The sequence below is a fragment of the Apodemus sylvaticus genome, chromosome 12 (genome assembly GCF_947179515.1).
Source record: "Apodemus sylvaticus chromosome 12, mApoSyl1.1, whole genome shotgun sequence".
Classification (NCBI taxonomy): Eukaryota; Metazoa; Chordata; class Mammalia; order Rodentia; family Muridae; genus Apodemus; species Apodemus sylvaticus.
In genome coordinates, this window is record NC_067483.1 from 78775145 (window position 1) to 78801597 (window position 26453).

Sequence of the window (26453 nt, forward strand, 5' to 3'; positions counted from 1 at the left end):
CTAACCCAAATGTAAGGCCCAGCAAAGGAGCTACTGGCACAGATCCTATGTGTATATATAAAAGGCATGTTCCCAGTCCTTCCGAGAAGTGTAGGTCGGCTTTCATTATCTGGATATTTCCTGTATCCGTCTATTTAGGTTTCTTTTGGAGAGCAACCCAGGTTGGGGTACTCAAGATGCCTCTCTTGTCTCAACCTTCTCCCTTCATCTTCCCACATTAATATATGTTTTTCACTTACCAAGGAGGAGGGAACCAATGATTCTGCAGCATTAGGCAATTTAAAAGTAATGGAAGAGAAATCAACCAAGCGCATTCCTGCATCTCGTAGGTAGCGACCTTACCCACTTCCTCTTTAGAGATAACTATCAAGAGTCCGGCAGTCGGAAAGGCTCTATTTGCATGCCTTGCTGCCCAACCGGGATGCCCTTACCTGTCGAAGAGGAGGCCTCGGTTTCTTTAAGCGACAGTCTCCTTGGCCAACCAGAGGTCTCTAGAGGTGAAAACCACCAATCGGACGCAAGAGGGAGGAAAGTTCGGGGCTGCACCTGCGTGCGGTGAGTCACTCATAGGAGCGCCCTCTCTTTTCACCAATCGGAACGTGGGGCAGCCGGGTGCCGCCTACCGGGCGTGGGGAGAAAGGCGGGCCCGGCTCAACCTGGCTGCTAGAGTCGTCCAGCCCAGGGCAGTGGATCGCGAGGCCGTTCCCAGCGGAGTTGCGGCGCCCGTCGCGTCCGGAGTTTTGAACTGTAATGGGCACCGAGGGGAAAGCCGAGAGGAAACTGTTGTTTCTCTTCACGTCTATGATCCTGGGTGAGTTCCCAGAGTTTTTGGAGGAGTAGGTGGGTCCGGTGAGGGGTTGGAAGAGGGCGATCCCCCACGCGCCGACGGGAAGGGAGGAGTCCAGAAACCTGCCTGCCTGCCTCGCCCTAAGAGTCCACTTTTCCGCCCGCGTCTGGTCACTCTCCATTCCCTTCCCCCACCCGGAGACTGGCTGGCTCCCTTCCTCCAAGCCGGTGATCTGTGCCCCTACCTCCCACTCGGTGCCGGGAGTATCCTCTCTATGGAAACACCAAAAATAACTGGGGGAGGGTCCGTGGTTCTGGGTCTCCCCTAACGTCCGGAGGACCCTTCCCACACCCAACTATTTCGCTAGCCATTCTTCACCATAGTATGCTCCTGAAAAGGTCTAGCCTGCCCTTCCAACACCCTCGGATGTCTCAGAGAAATCTTGAACCTCTCACCCGGATCCCTTGGCTCAAGTGTTCTAGAAGGAAATGTAATGGGGGGGTTGCTGGGTAGAGGTTTCTTTTCCTGGCTTTTGTAGAAGGGTCTCTCTTGTTAAGTTGTAGACCTTCTGGGATTAATGCCGTGGCTCAGCGTCTGAAGAAGAAGTGAATTCTCTAAAGTTTCTCAGGTTCAGAATTCCTTTCTTGAATAGCTAGCGAGGAGTCGTTAATTAAGGTTGTTGACTGAGTGAGGATTCCCTGGGGGAAGAGCAGGTCTGGTTGGCTGGATCTCCTTAGAGCCAGAACTCTGCCCTCCCCCTTGCCGGGAATGAGAGTTTTTTGTTTCTTTGTCGACTCCTTTTCCTGAGAAACAACCAGGCTCGCATGCTGGGGCATGACTGTCTCGAGGTGTGTTTGTGTGAGGTTGAGTCTGAGGTTGGTTGGTTTGTTCCCTTGGTCAGTGTGTGTCAGCACCTGTATATTTATCTGTCTCGTTTTCCCTGCCACCACCCTTCACAGCCGAGGACCAAACCCAGGAACTTGGGTGTGCTATGTCTGATTCTTGAGTGTCACACACTACAGTTGTTTTGTTGGAATGTGTTCGGTATGAATCTTAGAGAGGGTAAAGGAAGTAGCCCTTCACAGTCAGTATTGCTGTCATCTAAAGCAGTTCGCTTTGATACCTTTTTGGAGAGCAGAAATGCAGAGACGGATCCCTTGTTTCTCTTCACAACTGTAAAAGCCTTGGAGGAGCCTAGACCATAGTTGAGTCTACTTCTCTCCATTGTACAGTTAAGGAAATGAGTCTGGAGAGAGGAAATGACCTTTCCAGTTTACAAGAGGGTGGGCCAGGGATGGAGCCTGATCCTCTGACTGACTCTCATTCCTGGAGATCCAGCGTCTCAGGCAAAAGAACTATCTAAATTGCTGTTTCAGAATCAGCTGTCTTGTTAATAAAATCCCTTCCTCTACCTCACTTCACCTTTGAATTCTACTAGAGTTTCGCCGTCCCCTGACCTTTCTTGACCCGGCCGTCATTCGTTTCATTTTTGTTCATATCTTAGAATGTTAGCCACACCCACATTCCTGTTTTGTGTACTGTTTCTTCTGGATCTGTGACTTCAGCAGTTGTTAGACCGACGTAAACTCCCGGAGTTGCTTCCTTCAACCCCTTCTCTCCTTCCTTTTCTCTTCCCCTAATTTCCTGATAACGATTCTAGCGAGCACTGCCACAGAAAGGATTGTGACAAGATCGTTTTTTTTTTTTTTTGAGCAAGCAGCCGTGGTTCAAACAGAAGCCTGCCTGAGGTGGTACATTTGCTTGGCAGGGCAGTGGGCCCTAGGGAAAAGTAACAGGTAGGGGTGGTGACACTGGAGGAATACACCGCATAGTGCGACTTTTAAATCCAGGTAGGCCTGGGGGAGGGGAGTGATTTGGTTAGAGCCGATGAGGACCGAAAGGTGAGGCCAGCCACCCCATCCAGAGTTGTTCTAGCTGTGCTTTTTTTTCTGTCTTGTGACCTTAGGCTAGTAGCTCAGTCTTTTCTGCTATAAAACAGAAGTAATAATACTTGTCCTCCACACACCATGAGGATCAGTAGAGATAATAAGTACATTACAGATACACGATGACATTACCGTCGCACGGGTGTTTCCCCTTTGGATTTTGTGAGGGTCCAAGAACGCTGTCCTTATGAGCCGAGGTCAAACGAGGCAGGAAAAGTTCCCAGTGGCAGGGCTTTCTTCTCTGATTACTGAGTTTTAAAGTGAGGGCTCTTGAGGGGGCATCTGGTGTGTAGCACAAACAGCTTGCCCCGGTGTTCTTTGCTCCCTGTGTTACTCTTCACCGTGGACTCTGCCACCAGGGAGGAAAAGAAAGGGAGAGATAGTTAAGTATGAGTCCAGCCTGACAAGTGATGACTGCTCTAGCCTGAGATACTCAGTGGGCACGATACGCAGCCTACACAGCCGAGCCGGGAGAGCTGAGCCTGGGGAGTGACTGGTGACCTAGAATGCTGCATCTTATTCCCTAGAGAACCTGAACTTGGAAAGGGTTCAGCTGCAAGCAGGGGTCAGTGGATGGGTCAACTTTTATTGTTTCCAGAAGGGAGGAAAGTAAGCCAGGGTTAGAGTTGGAATGCTGACATTTATTTTCTCTGCCCCCTCTTACCTTATACACACACACACACACACACACACACGCACGCACGCACGCACGCACGCACGCACGCACGCACACCACTTCCCTCTTGAGTTTTAGTCAGAACTGGGATGTCTCCTATTGGTTTTCTGAAGAAAACCCTTTGGAGTATTTTCCAACATTTGGTCAGGAGCAGACTTCCCCCTGGGGAAATAATCATTGTCTTGAAGCTAGAAACTAGTGGGTGGCCATCCCTGGGAGGAGGACACCGGACAGGACTCCAGCAGGCGAGGCTTGGCTCAGAAGGCTCTCAGTGGTGATGCTTCTCTCCAGCATCTTTGTGACCTGGGCTTGTCAAGGGACCCCAGCCTTGTTCTCCCTTGGGCACAGCTGTTGTGGTTCCAAAAATTGTAAATTCAATACGCATTGCTAGACTGGGTTTGAGATTCCGAACCTTATCAAAGGGTGGAGTAGCTCACGCCCACTCTGTTCTTGCCCCCGCCAACTTTACCTGGCACAGTTTCTTATGTATATCTTTCTACTGTTTTGTTATTTAAATGTATAACGAGGCTTGCATTGTGCATTAGATTATTAGATTACATCTTGGTTTTTAATATAGCCTGAAGATGATGATTATTATCATTTCTTCTCCTCCTCCTCCTTGTTCTTTTGAGATAGAGTCTCTGTGGAGCCTTAGCTGGCCTGAAATGTGCCGGGTAGACCAGGCTAATTGTCCTGAACTCACAGAAGTGGGACTGTGTTTTGCTTTTGGTGTTATAGAGGGTATGGCCTTGGCTGCTTGGGTCTACCACCATCTATACACAGCTGGAATTCACTGGGGAGGGTGCTGACACACCCTCTCCCAAACCCCCAAAGGCGGATTGAAGTGCTACTCACATTTTATGTAGTAAATTAGGAAGTGTTGGGGCTTGATTTTCCCATCCATTGGATTTGAGACTGGGGAATCACAGAACTCACGGGCTCAGCTAGGTGTCCAAAGCATAGGTTAGGTGAGAAAGCAGTCTCTCAGGGTTGGGAGGAGGCTGTGGGTAGGAGTATGAACAAACCCGCGCTGGGGTTTTCCAGGCATTGAAACCCTGGAATTCATCTGCCTGGGACTCCCTGATAAGCAGAGTTTCTGTCCAAAGTCCAGCTTGTGTCATTTGTTTTACGGGGCTAGAGGAAGCAGCTGGCTGGCAGGAAGTTTGCTGCCAGGTCCCTTGAGCGCTGTCCTGGCAGGCACTACTAGCCTTCGCAGTGGGGGATGGGGGGGGTGGGGGGAGGGGTCTGAACAGGTAAAACTGGAAAGTCTGCAAAAGCAGGAGAGAGCCGACGAGTAAAAGCCAGCCCCCTGCCCCCACTGTCTTGATCAATTCCTGCCGTCTTGAGAGCATTGAGCTTGCTCAGTAGTAGGACTTACAGTCCTCCTGTTGTCCAGGCATTCTGTACCCAGTCATGCTAACCTCCAGAAAGCCTTTGTTCCTTATATTGAGAGTATCTTCTGAAGTTCATATGCCTAGATGTAAAGTATCACGGTGTTCATACAGAGAACCAGAGGCTATCTATCTGTCTGTCTGTCTCTTTTTTTCTTTTTCTATTTTTTTTTTTCAAGACAGGGTTTCTCTGTATAACCCTGGCTGTCCTGAAACTCACTCTGTAGACCAGGCTAGCCTCAAACTCAGAAATCCGCCTGCCTCTGCCTCCCAACTGCTGGGACTAAAGGCATGCACCATCACTGCCCAGCTCTTTTTTTTTTCTCTCTCTCTCTAACATTTATTTATTTTATTTATATGAGTACACTTTAGCAATCTTCAGACACACACTAGAAGAATGAATTCATCAGACCCCATTACAGATGCTTGTGAGCCACCATGTGGTTGCTGGGAATTGAACTCAGGACCTCTGGATGGGCAGTCAGTGCTGTTAACCGCTGAGCCACCTCTCCTGCCCGACTTCTCTCTGTTTTCAATTTCCTTCTTTTTTAAAAAAATGAAACTAGTGGCATAAAAGCACCTTGAGGAATATTCTAATAGTGAGCAGGATGTTGTATAAAGAGAAAACAAAGAGCTTCCTTTTAAAACAGTAGAAGGAAGTAGCTGGTCTGCCCTGGTCAAAAACATAGTTGTTGGAGGGGGGGTAGCGCTCTCTCTGTTCAGTGTCCGAAGTCTCAGCCTTGGTGTCCAGCTTCATGGAGGTTCACAGCTAGAGCCTGGGAGGAGAATTGAAGCTGACTCATTTGTTTCCAAAAGCTACAAGCCGGACCCCCACTGGAGTGTACAGAAGTCTGTCACCAAAGCACAGAATGCTTTGGGAGCGAAAGGCCAGCCGTCAGTAGGGAGGAAGCTCTGATTCACCTCCAGGTTGAATTTTCTGTCTTGTAACCACACTTTGTGTCTTTTTTGTTTGTTTGTTTTTTTGTTTTTTGAGACAGGGTTTCTCTGTATAGCCCTGGCTGTCCTGGAACTCACTCTGTAGACCAGGCTGGCCTCGAACTCAGAAATTCACCTGCCTCAACCTCCCAAGTGCTGGGATTAAAGGCCCACCACCTCCCGGCACATTGTGTCTTTTAATAGTGGAGTCTCACTGTCTAGTTCTGGGCAGCTAAGAGCCATGGGAATACCCTTCATAGTTTTGGGGCCCCTGGGGCTGCCTGACGGCCCATCCCCTTTCCTCCCAGTAAATTTCCTTCCCAGTTTCACATCTTTTCCTTTATTTTATTTATTTTCTTTCTTTCTTTCTTTATTTTTCCGAGACAGGGTTTCTCTGTGTAGCCCTGGCTGTCCAGGAACTCACTCTGTAGACCAGGCTGGCCTCGAACTCAGAAATCCGCCTGCCTCTGCCTCCCAGCACAAGTGCTGGGATTAAAGGCGTGCTCCATCACTGCCTGGCTGAAAATTTTTTTCTTTTTCTTTTGTTTTTTGGGTTTTTTGGAAACAGGGTCTCTGTGTAACATCCCTGGCTGTCCCGGTACCCACTATCTTGTAGACCAGGCTCTCTTTGAACTCATAGAGATCTGTCTGCTACTTCCTCCCAAATGCTGGGATTAAAGGCATGTAGTGCCTTGCACAGTTGATTTTAGCCTAGGACTAAATGTTTTTAAATTTCATTGTCTGCGCCTGTGTGTGTGTGTGTAGGTCAGGGAAGCACTTGTGTAAGTTGGCTTTCCTACTGTGGCATAGAATGAAGGTTGTCAAACTTGCCGTTGACCGTCTCTTTGCTTTTGTTTCTGTTTCGTGATCCATTGAGTATAACCAAGGCCTTGTGGGTGGGGATACAAGCTATTGGTTCCTGAGTAATGCAGCCATGGCAGCACTAGTGCAGACAGCATCTCCTCCAGCGGCTGCTGAGGGGGTGCTAGGAGGCCAGAGGCTCCTCGCTGTCTCTGACCAGATCTCAGTGGTTCAGACTTGCATTCGCTGCCTTAACTCATGTTAAGAGTGAGGCAGCTGTGCCCAGTGCCTGAACGACCCTCTCATGACCCTCCTCCGCATCCTCCAGCCTTTAAAAGTCAATTCATAAAATTATTTATTGCAGCGTCTATGTGTGTGGTTGTAATGTGTCGGGGCCAGCTGTTGAGTGTTCCTTTTCGCTTCCCGTCGTGTGGGACTTGGGGATTGGATTCAGGCTTGGGAGAATGTGCCTTTATGTGCTGAGCCGCCTCACAGGCTCCCGTCCTTCCTATTCCTCTCTCTGTGACGTCCTCAGAGCCTTGAGGAAGATTGATGTAGATGTCCCATGGAGAGATAAACACTCAGTAGTCACTATTTTTAGTAACTACATCTGTTTTAAGTCTTTAGTTGTCTTTAACCATTGTCTTCTGGGAAAAGGAAGTTTCTTTGGCAAATATAAACAGTTAGGAGGCCTTTGCTTAGCGTGTCTGTTTAGCAAATTAAAGCCGCAGGTCCTATGGCCTATGGCCTGTGTCCGCCCTAGGCTAGTCTTTTGATGAGTCTGTGGTCCTGGGCACAACCTCCCTCCTGTGGAGTGGTCCTCTGGTGGACTCAGAATGTAGTTGGTTATCCCTGTAATGGCCGGGCCATTATTAATTACATCAGTAGGTGTGGTTTGCTTGGCAGGTTGGGATTGTGGCTTGTAGCACACAAGGCCCACAGCTTAGCAACGCCATTGATTATCTTACATTTCCAGTCACCTGTGAAGTACCTTCCAGTGCGGGTGTCGGGTGTGTGTGTGTGTGTGTGTGTGTGTGTGTGGAACCAGCCAACAGGGAGGAAGCTTCTAATTCATTTCTGATGATTGATTTTTGTCAATTGATTTTTCTGTCTTGGAACTAAAGTATGTTGTGTCTTTTAACAGTAGAGTCTCACTGTTTAGTTCCGGCAGGCAGCTATGAGCATTGGGAATTCCCTTCATAGTTTTTGGGGTCCTCTGGGGCTGCCTGGCCAATAATTCGTAAGGAGTTCTTTGGCACTGAGATTTCTATTTAATAATCCATGGCTTCTGGAATGGGCATTACCCATCTTTGCCTCTATTCATATTTTTTAGTGGTTTATTTTATATATGTGTTACATACTGAGCCAACTCACCGGCTTAACCCCTTTCATGTCTTTTCCTTCCCACTCCCCTTTTTGTGATGTCCTTAGAGTCTTGGGGACGATTGATGGTAGATGTCCCATGTAGAGATGAATAGTCAATAGTCATTTATTTTTACTAACTTGATCCACTGTAAGTCTTTAGTTGTTACCCAGAATTGGGCATCAGATTCACCGGAGCTAGAGATACAGTCAGTTGTGAGTCACATGACTGGATGTTGGGAACTGAACTTGCAGGAGCAGTAAGTTCTCTTTAACTGCCAAGCCACCAACCTCTCCAGCCCCTAAGCTGTGGGGTGAGGTGGGGAGAAAAAGAAAATGGATTGGTGGGGAGGAAGAGAGGGGAAATTAAAACAAAAAACCCAGGGCCGGAGAGATGGCTCAGTGGTTAAGAGCAATGACTGCTCTTCCAAGGGTCTTGAGTTCAATTCCCAGCAACCACGTGGTGGCCCACAACCATCTGTAATGGGATCCAGTGCCCTCTTCTGGTGTGTCTGAAGACAGCGACAGTGTAATTACATACATAAAGTAAGTAAACAAATCTTTAAAAAACAAAAACAAAAAGCCAAAAAAATCAAAAATCCCTACTAAAGCGATAGAAGTGCAATTGGTTTTGTTGGAGTCTGTTTATAATCTCAGCACCAGGGAGCTGAGACAGGAGGATGGTGAGTTGGAGTCCTGTTCGGGCTACAGAGTGACTCCCTCTCAAGAACAAGAGCGAAAACCTGCTCCAGGTAGAAAAGTAGGGAAATAAAAGACTACAGAGAGAAATCCCGGAGGCAGGCAGGCAGATCTCTGAGTGTGAGGCCAGCCTGAGTTCCAAGATAGCCAGGACTACATCGACCCTGTCGTGCTTGGGAAAAACAAACAAACAAAAACAAAAAATGAAACTTAAAGGGCTTGTGTGTTGGCCCATGTCCTTAATCTCAGCATAATCTCAGATCAACCTTAACCTCAGAAGGCAGAGGCAGGCAGGGATCTTGAGTTGGAGGCTAACCTGGTCTATAGAGTGAGTTCCAGCACAGGTAGGGCTATACAGAGAGACCCTGTCTCAGAAACAAACAAGAAAAGCCTGGAACAAGATCTATTGTATTGTATGACCATGCTATAATTTAGTCATTTACTGCTTTTTAGATTTATTTATTTTATGTATATGAGTATACTGTCACTCTGCAGACACCAGAGAAGAGGGCATCAGATCCCATTACAGATGGTTTATGAGTCACCATGTGGTTGCTGGGATTTGAACTCAGGACCTCTGGAAGAGCAGTTAGTGCTCTTAACCGCTGAGCCATCTCCAGGCCCCTAGCCATTTACCTTTTATGGAGATATTTTTTGTTTCTTTGTCTTTCCCATTCCATTTAACAATCAATTACTTTTACATATTAATCTTGAAATTTGCCTTTAATGATGGGGGGAAAACGGGGATCAAAGGACATTTGAACTAGATCTTGAAGACCAAATAGATGGGTTTTCTTTGCTTGGGCTGTGGAGTTTTGGAACCTCACAGATGGAAATGGCCGGGCTTGGCAAGAGATGGCTTATGGCTTTCAGGGCACTGGCTGCCCTTCCAGAGGCCTTGCATTTAATTCCCGGCACCCACGTTGCAGCCCACAGTCGACTATAACTGCAGTTCTAGGGCATCTGATGCCCTCTTCCGGCCTCTACAGGCATATTACTATACTCAGATGGTACAGACATACCTACAGGCAAAATACCCATATACATGAAATAAAAATAAGTTAATAATAATAATAATAAGACACAGATGGATTTGAAGCTGGGGTGGTAGTGCAGTGATAGAACCCTGCATCAGCCCCAGGCTCAGGCCTCAGTACTGCCAAAAGAAACGCAAGCCAACAAACAGACAAAACCCCAAAGAACTGGACAGGCCTAAGACCCTTGCCTTATGAGGCAACTATTCTAAAACCTCAGGTTTCCTCATCTATGAGATGGGATGAGAGTCTGGGGAGGTAGCTAGATACTTGCTGTGTAAGCATGAAGACCTGGATTTGGTTTGGAAAAGAATATTTGTTTGCCACAGCTGTTCTATTGTTATTTCTTAGATGCCTGTGATCTCCAGGGTTAGTTACATAGTCAGTGTTAACAGATCCTTGTCTTTACTCCTGAATTTTTGGTTGCCTGTGGTCAATCTGGGTTTGAAAATATTATAAGGAAAATTCTAGAAATAAAGACTGCATACATTTGGGGTGGGTTTGGTTTTGGTTTTGAAATGTAGTCTGGTGAAGTCAGGGTGGCCCTTCAGCTTCGCTGAGTAGCTGAGCTCACTGAGTAGCTGAGCTCACTGAGTAGCTGAACTCACTGAGTAGCTGAGCTCCGCTGAGTAGCTGAGCTTCGCTGAGTAGCTGAACTCTGCTGAGTAGCTGAGCTCTGCTGAGTAGCTGAGCTCTGCTGAGTAGCTTCGCTTCGCTGAGTAGCTGAGCTCACTGAGTAGCTGAGCTCACTGAGTAGCTGAGCTCGCTGAGTACCTGAGCTTCGATGATGCAGACTTTCTGTCCGATCTCTTGCCTCCCCTTCCTAAGTGCTGGATCACAAGTAGCCTGTACTACCCCGGCTTGCTATTATAAATAGTACCTAAGTTTTAAATAAGCCTTATCACAGTGTTTTGCCATTATTTTATTACGAGTTACTGTTACTAATCTTTTGTTTCTGATTTATGAGTTAAGCTTTACCATAGTTATGCACATATAAGAAAAACCATCGAAAGTTTTGGCTTTATTTCTTTCTTTGGTTTCTTTTGGTGTGAAGAACACTTTGGATTGTATCTCCTGAGGATAAAGATTGAGGGTGGGGGAGAACCACCCAGCTAGATAGATTACCAACTTTCTTGAAAAAGTCTCTTGAGCCCAGCTTGGTAGCCCAAGCCTGTAGTGTCAGGAATCCAGAAACAGAAGCGGGATTGCCAAAAGTTTGAGATCGGCATGGTATATGTACTGCTTTAGACAAGCCAGGGGTACAGAAACCCAGTGGTGTGTGTGTGTGTGTAAAGGAAATCATCTCTCATGGAAATATGTGGAGACTGACTTAATTGTTAACAGTTTGTGTTGTTCTGTTTCCTGTTCCTTTATTCTTTGTCTGCGTCTCCAGTTCCTGTCTGTCTGCCTGCCTCCCTGCTCCTGTCCGCCTGCCTCCCTGCTCCTGTCCTCCGTGTCTCCAGGACATCTGTGCTGTGCTGCTCTTGCGCCCTTTTCCTCCCCCACAGCTCACATTTCTTCCTCATCTGTTACCTCAGTTCACCTTGAATGTTTATTTGAACATTCTTCGAGTTCTGATAGAGTGTGCCACTGTTAGCTGATATCAGGTGCTCCCCCCTCCCCCCATCACTTTCTCTCCATCTCTCCTCTCGTTCTCCCTCCCTCCCTCCTTGTGCAGCTAGGCAAGTGCTGTGCCGCCATGCTGCGCCATGCTGCGCCCTGCAGCCCCGGCCCTCCAGTTTCTGGCTTTGTGTTTGCCTCTCCTCTTTGTCTGGCCATGGTTCTTCTTGTAGTCTATCTGATTTCCCTCCCCCTCCCTCTTGTGTTGAGATGGTTTCACTCAGTAGTCCAAGTTGGCCCACACTCACACAGCCCTACTGCCCTGGCTTCCCAAGCCTTCCCCAGCTCCTCTTTCCTCTGAGTCTGGGTCTCAGCCTTGGGTCTCAGCACTGGGTCTCAGCACTGGGTCTTGACCCTTTCACCGGGGTCAACTAAGACCATTATATTACAATTCGTAACGGTCGCAGAATTACAGTTATGGAATAGCAGTGAAAATAATGTATGGCTGGCGGTGTCACCACAATGTGAGGAACTATATTAAAGGGTCGCAGCATTAGGAAGGCTGAGAACCACTGCTCCAAGTTATGATATTTCAGATACACCTGTTAGAACATGTGGCAAAAGAGCTCAGATCCTGGAGAAATTATATGCTTGGGCTATTTTTATTATTTATAAATTTTATTTTAAATTTATTTAAAGACTTATTTAAAGATTTATTTATCATATATAAATGTTCTGTAGCTATCTTCAGACACACCAGAAGAGGGCATCAGATCTCATTATAGATGGTTGTGAGCCATCATGTGATTGCTGGGATTTGAACTTAGGACCTCTAGAAGAGCAATTGGTGCTCTTAACTGCCGAGCCATCTCTCTGGCCCTAAAATTATTTATTTTATTTATATGAGTCACTGTAGCTGTCTTCAGACACACCAGAAGAGGGCATCAGATCCCATTACAGATGGTTGTGAGCCACCATGTGGTTGCTGGGAATTGAACTCAGGACCTCTGGAAGAGGAGTCAGTGCTCTTAACCGCTGAGCCATCTCTCCAGCCCTATACATTTTATTTTTAATCTTAGCTCTCAGAAGCCACAGGAAAGCTGCCCTTTGTCAGCCCCCCTGCCCTTTGTGAATTCCAGGGGAGCATTGACTACATAGCAGTGGGTGTAGGCATCACGTCATATGTTAATTTTATATTTTGGAGATATTTTTAGGCCAGTTCAGAATGATTTAAATTGGCTTTGGGGATGCTACTGTGTTATTTTTGTTTTGTTTCTTTGTTTTCCCTAAAGGTTAGGAATTTATGTAGCCCAGACTTGCCTGTAACTATGTAGCCAAGGATACAAGCCTTGAACTCCCAATCTTCCTCCGTCCCAAGTATTAGGATTACAGGTGTGGGCTACCATGCTCTGCTTTGTTTTGTTTTGTTTTTACATTTGCCACTTCATTTGTTATTCTTATTTGCAGAAGGAAGAGAAAAATTTTAAGGGTTATCTTTCTCTCTAAAACATGAGTCATTTGCACATATGTGGGTCATATGTGAAATTTTGTCTAAAAAACAAAGGGTCAGCAAGAGGGCTTAGTGGGTGGAGGGGCTTGCAACCAACCCTGCCTGTTAACTTGAGTTTGATTTCTGTGATCACGTGGTGGAAGAAGAGGACAGTTCTAGATTGTCTTCTGAGTCCACGTGGGCACATTGGCATGAGCATATCCACGCACACACACAAGTAGATATCCACAGGGTGGTGGGGGTTGGGGGGAATGTGTATTAGAGCAGTTGATTGATACAGTATCACATACCAGAACCAGAGAATGTGAATTACAATTTTAGCTCTACCACCCGCTCATTTTGTGACCCTGAACAAATTAATTTCTGTGCCCCACTTACTAAAGATGACAACAATAATTGTATCTGTCTCATATAATTAGTGTAAGATTAAATGAGTTAAATCACTGAAGGGCTTGGAATATCTGGCACGTAGTGACAATTCAAAAAATGTTTGCTGTCATTGTTACTTTAGTGATTGACTTTCCTGGTCGTGCTCAGTGTTTACAGTTCAGAGGCGATGAAGGCACAGGTAGAGCAGGCTGATGTGTTTCTTTGCAGGTAGGCCCTCACGCCTTCTTTTATGTCTGTGGTATGCAGATGTGGGCGCATGGAAGCCAGAGGACTGTCGTGCTAGTTTGCTAGGGCTGGTGTAACAACAGATACCACAGGTCGCATAGCTTGTCAAAAATATTCTCACGGCTCTGGATGCTGGTAGTCCGCTGAAGGCACTGGCTGGAATAGTTCCCCTTAAGACCTCTCCTTGCCGTCCGATGGCTCCGCCCTTGCCGTCCGATGGACACACGTGTCAGGTGTGCCTCTAAGTGCCTCCGTCTAGTATAGGGAGACCAGTTGAGTTGGATCGAAGCATCCAGAAGTAACCTCATTTCAACATCATTGCCGCTTTAATGGTTCTGTCTCCAGATACATCCTCTGGGGTATTGGGAGTTAGGATGTAAGTTTGAGAATTTGGGAAGCCGTGCAGTCCAGTCCAAACGACAGAAACCTTTTTGGCGCTTACCTCAAAAGCAATGTACTCTCGGAAAAACCACACACACACACACACACACACACACACACACACACACACACACACACACACACAAGCAATGTACTGGTCAACAGTTCCCTTTTCTGCTGACTGAGTGTACATAAAAGTTTTGATGTTGTTGTTGTTCTTGTACCTCTTGGCATGAAAACAGTGAAGGTGTTCTGAATGGGTTCACCTTTTTCCTATTTCCACCCCCCAACCCCAAGAAAGCCCACCTTTTAAGTAGTGAAGGCATGTGCTTTGGAAGTAGGAAAGCAAAAGTTCTCTTTTGTGGTTTGTTGTGACGTTTTGTCTGTCGTCTTTGAAGCCTGGCCTCATGAAGTGCAGGCAGGCTGGCTTCAGGTGCACCAAGTAGCTAAGGCTGGCCCTGAACTGCGTTTCTCTCGGTGTCCATCCCAGGTACCAGGATTACCCGTGTGTGCCGCTGTGACTTTCACTGGTTTAGAACCGCAAATGAACAAGGGTGATCACGGGTTTTATTGATACTGGCTTTAACCTCAGTGACTCTCCTCAGAGCCCCTGGTGAATTTTCCAGCCCTGTTGTAGCTCTCATCTCCCCTGTTCCGTTCCCATCGACCTGAGCCAGCCAGCCGCAGGCGTTTCTCCCAGCTCTTGCTATTTTGGATCTTGCAGTAGAAGTTTTTCTGGCTCTTACTCTGGTTATACTCCTGGCTCCCTGTCCTTCCCTGGAGCTCTGCAGGTACCAGTGAACACCCCTAGATGCAGGAACCAGTGTCTGCCACTGCGTGTGCCACACCCACACACTCATTGCATCCCGGGTGCAGCTGGCAGTCCCTACAGAACAGCGGGAATTCTACATAGAGGACGTAAATATTGTTTCAAGATAATCACATTTAAAATGGCTCTGTAGTCTGAACTAGTGGCATCTGCAAGCAGTCTCTGTTAGGATTCTGTCTATGCTCCACCCCACAGTTACCTGGCAATAGCCAGGTAGGCCTGGCCTGCTATAAAAAGGGATACTCGGCCCCTCCTCCCTCCCCGCCTCCCTCCCTTTCTCCCTCCCTCTTCCTCTCTCCCTCTCTCCGTCCCCCCTCTCTCTCCCTCCCTCTCTCTCTCTCTCTCTTACTTCCTCTTACTCTCACCTCTCTCACTCTCAGCCTCTCTCTTGCCCCTCTTGGGCTCGCCTCCCCTCCCCCTCTCTCCCCGTGGTCATGGCCGGCCTCTACTTCTCTACTCTCTCCCTCTCTCTGCCTTTCTCTGCCTCCCCTACCCCATTAACCCCCATCCTCTGCCCTGAATAAACTCTATTCTATACCATGTCTGTGTGTATCTGGTTCCTCAGGGGAAGGGATGCCTCGGCATGGTCCCACTGGGGCACCTCCTTCCCCACACCGCTGTATACCACATTGTCTAAGCCTCTTTCTCTTTTTATGAGCGCAACAGTTCTCAGTCACTCGTGACTCTAGCACTCACTCAGAAGGCAGGGGTAAGAGGGTTTCTGTAGGTGTGAAGCCATCCTGTTTCAGACCACCACTTCAAGGACAGTCTGGGCTATGTAAACTGTCTCAAACAAAAATACAAAACAAAAAACAAAAAAAACCAGAGCATCAGAATAAAACTAAAACCACTTTGGTTTTAAAATACAGAACTAAGGGATCTGAAGAGGTTAAAAGCACTTGTTCTTATAGCGGACTGGGGTTCAGGTCCCAGCACCCTCATGATAGCTTATTACCATCTATGTAACTCCAGTTACAGGGGATCCAGTGTCCTCTTCTGTCATCTGTCTAGGACTTGAGACCTAACCTTAGTTAAGAGCTGAATTTGGTTTCTAGTACCAGTGTTGGGAGGCTCACAGCCACCTGTAACTCCAGCCCCCCGGGATCTGTTGCCCTCTCCTGGCCTCTGGAAACCCACACACATGTGCGTATACACAGATACACACACATATATAAAAATAAAATTTTACAAATAAAAACCCAACTAGGTTTTCTGGGGGTGGGGATGTGGGTAGATCGCCTGCCTAATGTGTGAATGAAGCCTTGGATTCAGTCCCCAGTGACACATGAAGTCCTGTATGGGGCAGTATTCCTGAAACCCAGAATTCAGGAGGTGAAGGCAGGAGGTCTGGAAATTGGAGGCTAGCCTGCCAGACTGGACTGCATGAGACCCCATCCCAAACAAAACAAAAATAATAATTTAGTTTTCTTCTCCCTGGAACTAGACCTTTTAAAAATAATGTGTTAGTATCAAAATATTACAGAGATTGGATTTCGAAGCAGGGTTCTTTCTTTCTGCATTTGCTATTTCCCCACCTGTCATTCCCATTTAAAAACTGGACTTGTTTTTGAAGATAAATCTCAACAATAGATAGTAAGTGAATGGTCTGCTATGACCTACTTTGTTTGTTTTTCTTGCCACTCAGCAAATGCCTAGTATCAGGCACTATGCTAAGGGGTGAGTAATATTTAAATTAACAAACCAGACATGGTCTCTTGCTGGAGAGTCATGGGAGTATTTATACATAATAGCACATAGTTTAGGACTTTTATTTTTGTTTTTCAAGACAGGACAGCCTGGCTGTCCCGAAACTCACTCTGTACACCAGGCTGGCTCTCAAACTGAGAAATGCACCTGCCTCTGCCTCCCAAGTGCTAGAATTAAAGGCTTGAGAAATATTTCAGTGGTGTTTTTGCAGGGGATAATGAAAGCCTAGAGAAGAGCTCTAAGAGGGTGTGGCGGGGCGTTTCCATGAAAGAGGAGAAGGGATTTGTGCCTTCCTGGTAATGGGGAAAGGGCGTTCCCAGAGCAGAGGCTGGGATTGGGAAAGAGCTGGGAAGTGGTTTGTGCTGCCGCTTGGCCGGTTGCAACCCGCTGAGTGGGTGAGAAAATGGGAAGTTTATCACAGCTGAGATAGGGCTGGAATTCAGATATTTGCATTTTGCCACCTAGGCTGTCTGGTATCTTCCAAAGCTCGACCCAGGATTGCCTTTGGGGGAAGGCTGTGACCGTCGAGGGAAACGGCACCGCCTTGCAGTTGGACTGTGTTGGTTTGAAACTTTGCCATCATTCATTGTTCTTTGGTCTGTGGGCAGCTTTCATTTTTCTGGTGTTTCTTGGTTAGTTGTTTTGTTTTGAGATGGGCATTTTCTATGTAGCCCTGGCTGGCTTCAAACTCACTGTGTATTCTGGGGTGGCCTGGAGGGACCCTCGCAGAGGTTCTCCTGTGCCTAGCTTAGAGGTTGCTTAGTTGTTTATTTGGCAGGCTTCCTAACTGCTCCAATTCTCACTTTCCCCACGTCGAAAATGGCAGTCCTGATGCTGTCTCCAGATGCTGCCCCGTCTCTGAGGCCGCTGCAGCTCCATCCCAACTGGGACGGAGGACGGATTTCCAGGGTACACACTCGCAGCGTGGGGAGCCCCAAGGCTTGTCTTTTTGTGTTGTGAGTTTCAGTGAACGGGAGGTATATGTGATAGTGTACACCTGCAGCTCAGTGGGTAGGAAGCTGAGGCAGGAGGATTTTGAGTTCAAGGCCAGCTGGGTCTACATAGTGAGCCCATGTCTCTTTCATAGACAAAAACCAAACAACCAGTAAAGTAAGAGAGTTGGAGAGACGGCACAGTGCTTAAGAGCGCTGGCTGCTCTTCCTGAGGACCCGGGGTTCAGTTCCCAGCATCCACATGGCAGCTCCTAACTATCATCATTGGCTAGTTCTAGAGAATTTTGACTCCTTCTCTTTGGCTTCTCTGAGCCTGGCACACACATGATGCACAGACATCTGTACAGGTAAAACACTCGTCTACTTAAAAGAGAAATAAGTGAAATCACACAAAAAAGAAATATTTTGTTTGTTTTTGTTTTATTTTTTATTTGTTTGTTTTGAGACAGGGTTTCACTGTGTAACTCTTGACTGTCCGGAACTTGCTCTGTAGACCAGGCTGGCCTCAACCTCAGATCTGCCACTGCCTCCTGAGTGCTGGGACTCACGGCATGCATCACATCACCACACCTGGCTTTAATAGATTTTTTTTTAATTAAATGAAACTTTATAATGGAGAGGATAGAATTTCTCGTTTTGATTTACCATGTACGTTAAGACCATTAGTAAGAGTATGTAGGAGGGGTCAGAGGTTTTGTGTGTGTGTGTGTGTGTGTGTGTGTGTGTTGGGGGCTTCCATAAATCATCGTGAGTACACTGGCAAATGGAAAATTTGTGGGAGTTGACTTCCTGCTTTTACCGTGTAGGACCTTGAGTCACCAGGCTTGATAACAAGTAACTACCTACTTGAGCCGTCTCACCTGCCCACAATAGACTGAGTCTTGTGCAGGTGGGTCGTAACCAACAGGCTTTGGGCAGTGGAGGGAGCTGGATAGACACTGGAAGGCAGGCTCCTGGATTTTTACAGAAGACAACGTGATATAATCCCTGGATTTTTTTTTTTTCTGGCTTTTCAAAACAGGGTTTCCTTTTATAGCCCTGGCTGCCCTAGAACTGTATAGATCACGCTGGCCTGAGACTCACCAGAGCTCCGCCTGCCTCTGCCTCCGGAAGCTGGGATTAAAGGCTTGTGCCACTGTGATCTCATCATTTCAAAGAAAGGGCTCAAAAAACAAGTTCAGGTATGGGGACGTGGCCTGGCAGGTAAAAGAACACTCGGTGTGTAAACCCGTCCTGAATCCAGTTTCCAGAACCCATGCAAAAAGCAAAATTTGGGAAGTTTGAGGGCCAGCTGGCCCGGAGTATATCCACAGTACAGTGGCAGAAACAAGAGACGCTGTGGACAAGATGGACAAGGGGGGAAATGATTTCCAGAACGTTGTCTGCCAGTCTCCATGTTCTTGCCGTGGCTCGTGCACACACCCTCCTAATGAATTAATTAATTAATTAGTTGATTCGTGCAAAACTTGATTCACCATCAGAAGTGACCAAGGAATAACCACCGTTCATACACTGTGGTTCCTGTGTGTGCATGTAAATTTCAGAGGCTGCGTCTCAGCTTAATTAGATGTTTGCTCCTATTTTGGGTGGGGTCCTAGGCTGGGTTCTTGGGAAGCTGACTCTGAGATATCAATTATCATACAAGATACTTTATTAGGGAGTGTTCTTTGGAGTCACACCTGTGGAAAGGAGAGGGCGGAAACAGGATGGGCAGGGGAGAGGCTGGGGCTCACCGCCATCTCCGCCTCTTACTCAGGTTGATCTGGGAGTGTTGGGAAGTAGAGTGGGGGCTTTACACCAGTTCCCTCCCCCCGTCCTCCGGTCCTTGTCAAATAATGGTTTCTGACTGCCGCTGCCCCTGCCTGGAGTAGAAAGCAGGTCCCGGGGCAAGGCAGTGAGTGTCCTGCCAGCCATGAGCCTATAACTGGGGGCCTTCTTCAGGTAGCATTCCAGCAGCTGTGGCAGTAAGTCCTTCATTCCTAATAAGATAATCTGGTTCAAGTATCACAGTGTGTGCATCACAGGAGGCTCAGGAAACTTCTGAGCCTTTGTAGAACAAGGTTCCCAGCAGACAGGTGAAGATGACTTGTGAGCTACCAGACGTTGGCCTGGAACTTGCATCAGATTTCTTGCCTTTGCCTTCCAAATGCTGGGATTAAAGACTTATTTATTTCATGTATGTGGGTATATGGTCGCTCTTCAGACATACACACCAGAAGGTGACATCAGATGCCCATTACAGATGGTTGTAAGCCACCATGTGGTTGCTGGGAATTGAACTCAGGACCTCTGGAAGAGTAATCAGTGCTCTTAACCATTGAGCCATCTCTCCAGACCAAATTATTTATTTATTTATTTATTTATTTATTTATTTATTTATTTATTTGCTTGACGTGTGTCAAAGGAAAACTTTGTCAGGTTGATTCTCTGACCTTGTCCTGGGTTCTGGGGAACAAACTTACTTTGCATCAAGTGGGAGGTGCCTGGTTGTGATTGCATCAAGTGGGAGGTATCTTTACCTACTGAGTTTTTAATCACATCCCCAAGGAAGAGTTTCTAAATTTTTTTTTTTTTTTTTTTTTTTTTTTTTTTTTTGGTTTTTCAAGACAGGGTTTCTCTGTGTAGCTCTGGCTGTCCTGGAACTCACTCTGTAGTCCAGGCTGGCCTTGAACTCAGAAATCCGCCTGCCTCTGCCTCCCTGTGCTGGGATTACAGGCATGCACCACCACTGCCCGGCTCAAGAGTTTCTAATTTAATGAGGGTTATTTTATTTAATTTCTAGATCTGTTGTTAACAATTGAGTATGAGTTCAACATTAAAATTATAATGAAAAATATGCAAAGTTAATAGTACTAGAAACAATTTATAGATCAATGAGTTTTGACTGTATAAGAGTAATATCTGAGCCGGGCAGTGGTGGCGCAGACTTTTTTTTTTTTAAAGATTTATTTTTTTATTTTATGCATGTGAGTACACTAACTGTACGGATGGTTGTAAGCCTTTGTGTGGTTGCTGGGAATTGAACTCAGGACCTCTGCTCGCTCCGGTCAACCCCACTCGCTCAGGTCAGCTCTACTCATTCCAGTTGACCTTGCCTGCTCAGTCCCTGCTTGCTCTGGCCCAAAGATTTATTTATTATTGTTTATAAATAATAAATACTTATACTGTAGCTGTCTTCAGACACACCAGAAGAGGGTATCAGATCGCATTACAGATGGTTGTGAGCCACCATGTAGTTGATGGGATTTGAACTCAGGGCCTTCAGAGGAACAGTCAGTGCTCTTAATCACTGAGCCATCTCTTCAGCCTCTGATGGCACAGCCTTTAATCTGAGCACATGGGAGGCAGAGGTGGGTGGATCTCTGAATTCCAGGGCAGCCTAGGCTAAACAGAGAAACCCTGTCTTGGAAAAACCACAACAAACCAAACCAACCAACTAACCAAAGAGTGATATCTGAGGGTCAAGAGAGATGCTCAGAGGTTAAGAGCACTTGCTGCTCTTGCAGAGGATCTAGGTTCAGTTTCCCACACCTGTTTGGGAACTCACAACTCACTGTGTAGTTCCAGGAGACATGCTGCCTTCTGAATCCTCTGACATTTTACACATACATACACACATACATACATGCAGCCAAAACACTTACAGATCTGGGATGTCATTTATCATACAAGATCCTCTTTTAGGGAGAACTGGGTTGATCCACACTTGTGGAAAGGAGAAAGGTACAAACAAGATCTGACAGAGGGAGAGTTTCCTGCCAGTCAGGGGAGATTTGAAACAGGGTTGATCCTTCAGAGATCTCCCAAATCAGAAAGCTGGATTATGAACGCACAGGAAGTGGAAGTCCCAAGCCAATCTGGTCTATAGTAAGATCCTTTCTCAACAAAACAAAACCCGGCACAAAATAATACCTGGATTAATTCACCAAATTGTGTCTAATTGAAGTAAAAGCATATAAAGGTGCTCCGGGCCAGGCTGGGTGTGTGGCTCGGTACTAAAGCACAGGTCTGTGGTGCACCAGGCCCTGTCTTTGATCCTCACACTGCAGACACAAAGAAGTGTTCTTTAAACAGTGATGATGTCAGCGGGTGTGGAGGAATACAGGATTTTGGAGACTATCTAGTTCAGACTGCTACATTTCAGATAAGAAATAGGAATCTCAAAGGCCAAGAGATTCTATTCAGTTCTGTGGGTATTTTTTTTAAGATTTATTTATTTTATGTATATGAGTACACTGTATGTTGTCTTTAGACACACACACACAGAAGAGGGCCACTGGATCCCATTACAGATGGTTGTGAGCCACCATGTGGTTGCTGGGAACTGAACTCAGGACCTTTGGAAGAGCAGTCAGTGCTCTTAACTACTGAGTCATCTCTCCAGCCCCCAAATAAAGGAAAATGTACTTGTGTGCTTGTACTATAATGTGTCTGCGTTTATCTAAGGACTCTGACTTAAAGCTATAAATAAACACATTCTTTGTGAATTTGAACTTTGAAATCAAGGTATGTGTGTGTGTGTGTGTTTTCACAGAGTTCCCTGTCAATAGTTTAGAAACTTTCCTGAGAACCCTCATAAATTTCCTATTCCCGTGTTACTTAACTATTTAACTCCTGGCCCCTCATGCCTCTACCCCCAACCTGCACAACCTTTCCTTTTCTTCATTTAGCAAATGTGCAATTCTGATGAGGTGACCTGAGATCAACTCTGGCCCTTGCCCCGGCTCACAACCAGCTGTGTGATCTTGCCCACCTGCCTTTACTTGTTGTCTGAGTTCTGCTTGTAAAATTAGGGTAATAACACTTGTCCTACTGATACGTTGTGCTTGTTTCAAGACCCAAACACTGAAACACCTCTGAAAACACCTTGAAAGTGATGTTGTCCAGATGTCTGTTGCCTGTTCCCCTACTAGGCCCCCCCTCCTGGCTCCGACCTGGCTGGCTCCCTTCCAGGCTTGTTTTAACAAAGTGGCTGCAGTGTTTTTCTGAACCCTGAAATGTCATTCTGGCAGTTCCCTTTGGACCAGTAGGGCTTTAATTAGAGTATTGGGAGCCATGGAGGAATCCATTAAAAATAGAAGAAGTTGTACTTGAAAGAAATGCCGTATTTCCATCCGTAGGAATGGTACTGGTAGAAGAGAACACAAAAAATGTTTAGGGTACCAACCAGCATGACTCTCCCTCCCCCCACCTTAAGCCTCAGCCTCATCCCCTAGACCTAGACCGGTCTGTCCATCTTACTCCAGGTCACCTCATGTCACCTCTTGTCTCCTTCTGATGGAGTCCCTCTTTTTTTATTTCTTAGGCTCTTTGGTACAAGGCAAGGGTTCGGTGTACACTTCTCAACCTGAGGTCCAGGTTCCCGAGAATGAGTGTGAGTTTGGCAGAGCTATGGAGGGTTAGGGCGGAGCCGGGGGAATGGGACATGTATTCTCGCTTGTAGTTTGGGGGCTCCATCTTTCTCTGGTTTTGATCCTGTCTGCAGCCGTCAAATTATCCTGTACCTACTCTGGCTTCTCCTCTCCCCGAGTGGAATGGAAGTTCGTTCAAGGCAGCACTACCGCCCTTGTGTGCTATAACAACCAGATCACAGGTATGTTGTCACTGTTGCTAAGAATTGCCAAGTAATCAACACTGCCCAGCCTGGATTCCAGAGGTGGGGCACGCCCTGGAGCTCTGAGTACCCCCCTTTAGTGGAGGATGAAGAATGTATCTTGGGGGGCACTTTCCTTTTTGCTCTCCAGTTGACCCTGTCTCTTCAACCTCTGCTCCCGTCCCCTGGTAGTTCCCTATGCGGACCGAGTCACCTTCTCATCGAGTGGCATCACATTCAGTTCTGTGACCCGGAAGGACAATGGAGAGTATACTTGCATGGTGTCTGAGGAAGGTGGCCAGAACTACGGGGAGGTCAGCATCCAGCTCACTGTGCTTGGTATGTGCCACATAGTCTCCCGCAGGCTTAAAGCCAGTTGCTTCCCTGAACCTGATAGCAGACTGCTAAGCTTTAGATCTCGTGGATGGTGAGAATAGAGAGGTGAGCCCCCCTCGTTTGGTAGGATCTAAGGGCATGCGGGTGAGCTTCTGATTGGTTGAGACTATCATCCTAGTTTCTTACCCACACTCATGTAAAGTAACCCCTCTTGCCTCTTGTATTCAGCACCTTCCTTTTACCGTCTCCCTCCCTAGTGCCTCCATCCAAGCCAACGGTCAGTGTCCCCTCCTCTGTCACCATTGGGAACAGGGCAGTGCTGACCTGCTCAGAACAGGATGGTTCCCCGCCCTCTCAGTATTCCTGGTTCAGGGACGGGATAGCCATGCTTACAGCAGACGCCAAGAAAACTCGTGCCTTCATCAATTCTTCATACACCATCGATCCAAAGACGGGGGATCTGGTATGAAAGGGGAGAAGGTGAAAGATGGGGAGTGGGGGCAGACATGGGGACTCTGAGAGCGGGAAGAAGCATCGGGACTCAAGGTCAGAGAACCAATAGAACAGGGGTCTGATTTTATTTGAGCAAGAAGCCAGCCTGTTCTCTTCCCTCTAGATCTTTGACCCTGTGGCAGCCTTTGATAGTGGCGAGTACTACTGCCAGGCCCAGAATGGGTATGGGACAGCCATGAGGTCAGAGGCTGTACGCATGGATGCTGGTGAGTAAGATTGTGGCTGGGGCCTGAGGTCCGAGCTTGGGGTGTGACCAGAGGCCAGGTCTCATGTGGCCGATGACAGCCTCATCAGCACCACAGCTGCCTCTCAAGGCGAGTGACCTCCCCTTTGTGTCTCACAGTGGAGCTGAATGTGGGGGGCATCGTGGCAGCTGTCCTGGTAACACTGATTCTCCTCGGACTCTTGATTTTCGGCGTCTGGTTTGCCTATAGCCGTGGATACTTTGAAAGTAAGTATTTCCCCCTTGGAAGCTCGTTGGTTTGTGATAGCCCAGGCTAGCCTGAAGCTTTGCCCATGCAACTCACAGTGATCCTCCTGCTTCAGCCTTCCAAGTGCTGAGAGTATAGGCATGTACCCAGCTGGAAGTTCCTTTATCCTTGCGTGGTCGTGGTCTGTGGGTGCTGTCCAAGTATGGACCTTGATACTGTGTTCTATGTGCTGGCACTGTCTTCCAAGGGAACATGGTTATTTGATCTAGCTCATATGAAGAAGCACAGACTACTTCCCCCCTAATTCCCATGCTATACTGTGTTCTATTCTGATAGTAATCATGATTGTAGCCAGTCGTTGTTACTTTTCCCCACCCTTTACTCTCCCCCCCAACCCCCTTTCACCCCCTAACACTAGGTAGGAGAGAAACAAGGAGAGAGGATTTTGAATCTAATTTCTTTCCTTTTGTTTCTTCTTTGAGCATAACTATTAACAAATTGTAGCCAACTCCCCCCACCCCCATTTGACCACCAACCAACCACCCCACCTCTTTGGGCCCTAGCATCTATATACCCTCTAAAAAGTTCCCAGAATTCCAAACACCAAAACTAGATGCCGCTGGCAAAAGCACACCTCTGCCCCAGCATGAGGCAAATCATAACTGCTTCAGCCCCATATCTCCACAGCAGTGATTAAAACGAAAATATATTCTTACCCTGTTTCTGTGTTTTGTAAAGAAACCAAAATCCCAGAATTCTCAGTACACTTTTTTTTTTCCCTTTCTTTTTCAGGAGCAAAGAAAGGGTGAGCATGGTGATGTCCCAGGGTTCTCTCATAAGAACACGGATGTGTGTGGTTTGGAGCTGAGCTGAGCCCCGGGAGGGGAGGGGAGGAGTAGGAGTGAGTGGGGTGGGAATACTGTTTTGGAGGGAATGACACAAAGACTTCTGTTCATGTCTCCTGAACTTGTCCTGTCTCCTGCTAACACCTTCCTAAACACTTTTCTGCAAAGTGTGCCTCCATTCTGGCGCCTGATATTGCAGGACACATTCATTGCTAGGGCCTGAGTGTCTCCCCTTTCTGGTTTTCTCACAGGACTGCACCGGGTAAGAAGGTGATTTACAGCCAGCCTAGCACTCGCAGTGAGGTGAGTATACTTGCCCTGAGGAAGGGAGGTCTTGTGCATCAAGTGTTTCTCACCTGTTTGTGAGCAAAATGAGACTGTGAAGTTGACTGGATGCTTTATTTCCCTAGGGGGAATTCAAACAGACTTCGTCATTCCTGGTGTGACCTGCCAAGGCTCATCCGTCGTCCACTTGCCTCACTCAGGTGCTACAGGTCCCAGCCCCTGCTGGCCGTAGCTGCACAGGATGCCTTCAATGTCTTCTAGGTCCCACGGGACCCCTTGCTTTTATTCTAGCTAGGATATGAATTTAATAACATCAGCTACTTCCCCCTCCTCTTTCCCGCCCTCCCTCCTTTCCTTACCACCACTGGGTGGCCTGAGACTAATTACAAAGTTTTCATTCCCCATTCCTATGTGGGATTAGACAAGAATCCTAGGCTAGACAGTAATAATGACTGGGCTCACAGGAACCCAAAACCAATACCTGGCTGCAAAGGCCTCTGGATAAGGACTTTAAGCCTAGCTCCCCGGCTTTCTGCTGCCCTGATGGAGTGCCAGCTGCTCTGGAGTGGGGGCTGGAGAAAGGAGGGCCGAGGCAGTTGATGGTGACTTCAGGTCTCTCTAGTCTCTGGAGGCCTGCTCTTCTGTCTCCACAAAATGTGCCACTGGGATTCTCCTGGATACAAAGTAAACTGACACCGTGTCTGTACCAGGTGGGAGAGCTCAGTTAACTCCCACGAGACTGATTTAAAGTGATCTAAAGAAAAGGCTGGAACTGGTGGCTGTTAGTAGCTCTTCATATGGCTGGAGCTACTGCACCGCCCTTTTAAGATGTGTGTGGATTGTGGAGATGTGTGTGTGTGTGTGTGTGTGTGTGTGTGTGAGAGAGAGAGAGAGAGAGAGAGAGAGAGAGAGAGAGAGAGAGAGAGAGAGATTGATTAGTTGTATATTGAAATTGTTATATAGAAGGGCTTTCTAGCTCTTCGCCAAGGCTGTGTTTCTGTGTGTTTATATTTGACAGATGTTTCTGGAAATAAAAACTTCATTTGACAAACTTCTTTTTTGTCGAAAGTGGGAGAATATTTTACAGACTGTGGGCTACTCTGTATAAACAAGAAAATACATGAAAGTTCTGCTTCCCAGCAGCCTACGGCTGATCCCCAGGACTGTGTTCCTAATTCAAGACAAAGCTTCTGGACATCAGAACCTAGTTCCACAGAGTCCTGCTGCCTGGGCGTCGGAAGGTGATGCTGCACTAGAGGAGGC

At 47.0% G+C, this 26453-nt stretch overlaps 1 protein-coding gene across 1 annotated transcript; it reads left to right on the forward strand.

Annotated features, from left to right (window-relative positions):
* Positions 1–560: 560 nt before the first annotated feature.
* F11r (F11 receptor) lies at positions 561–26244 on the forward strand. Its single transcript, XM_052200113.1, has 10 exons — positions 561–811; positions 22493–22561; positions 22673–22780; positions 22973–23119; positions 23374–23579; positions 23733–23835; positions 23973–24080; positions 24853–24865; positions 25157–25208; positions 25316–26244. Exons 1-10 carry the CDS (start codon positions 751–753, stop codon positions 25349–25351), a joined length of 903 nt encoding a protein of 300 aa, XP_052056073.1. The 5' UTR covers positions 561–750; the 3' UTR covers positions 25352–26244.
* The last annotated feature ends 209 nt before the right edge of the window (positions 26245–26453 follow it).

Excerpts from the sequence above, each read along its gene's own strand:
- F11r (XM_052200113.1), top strand. The coding sequence starts at position 751 with ATGGGCACCGAGGGGAAAGCCGAGAGGAAACTGTTGTTTCTCTTCACG. Across the intron at positions 812-22,492 it reads CTTCACGTCTATGATCCTGG|GCTCTTTGGTACAAGGCAAG; the intron begins GTGAGTTCCCAG and ends TTTATTTCTTAG. Across the intron at positions 22,781-22,972 it reads CTATAACAACCAGATCACAG|TTCCCTATGCGGACCGAGTC; the intron begins GTATGTTGTCAC and ends GTCCCCTGGTAG.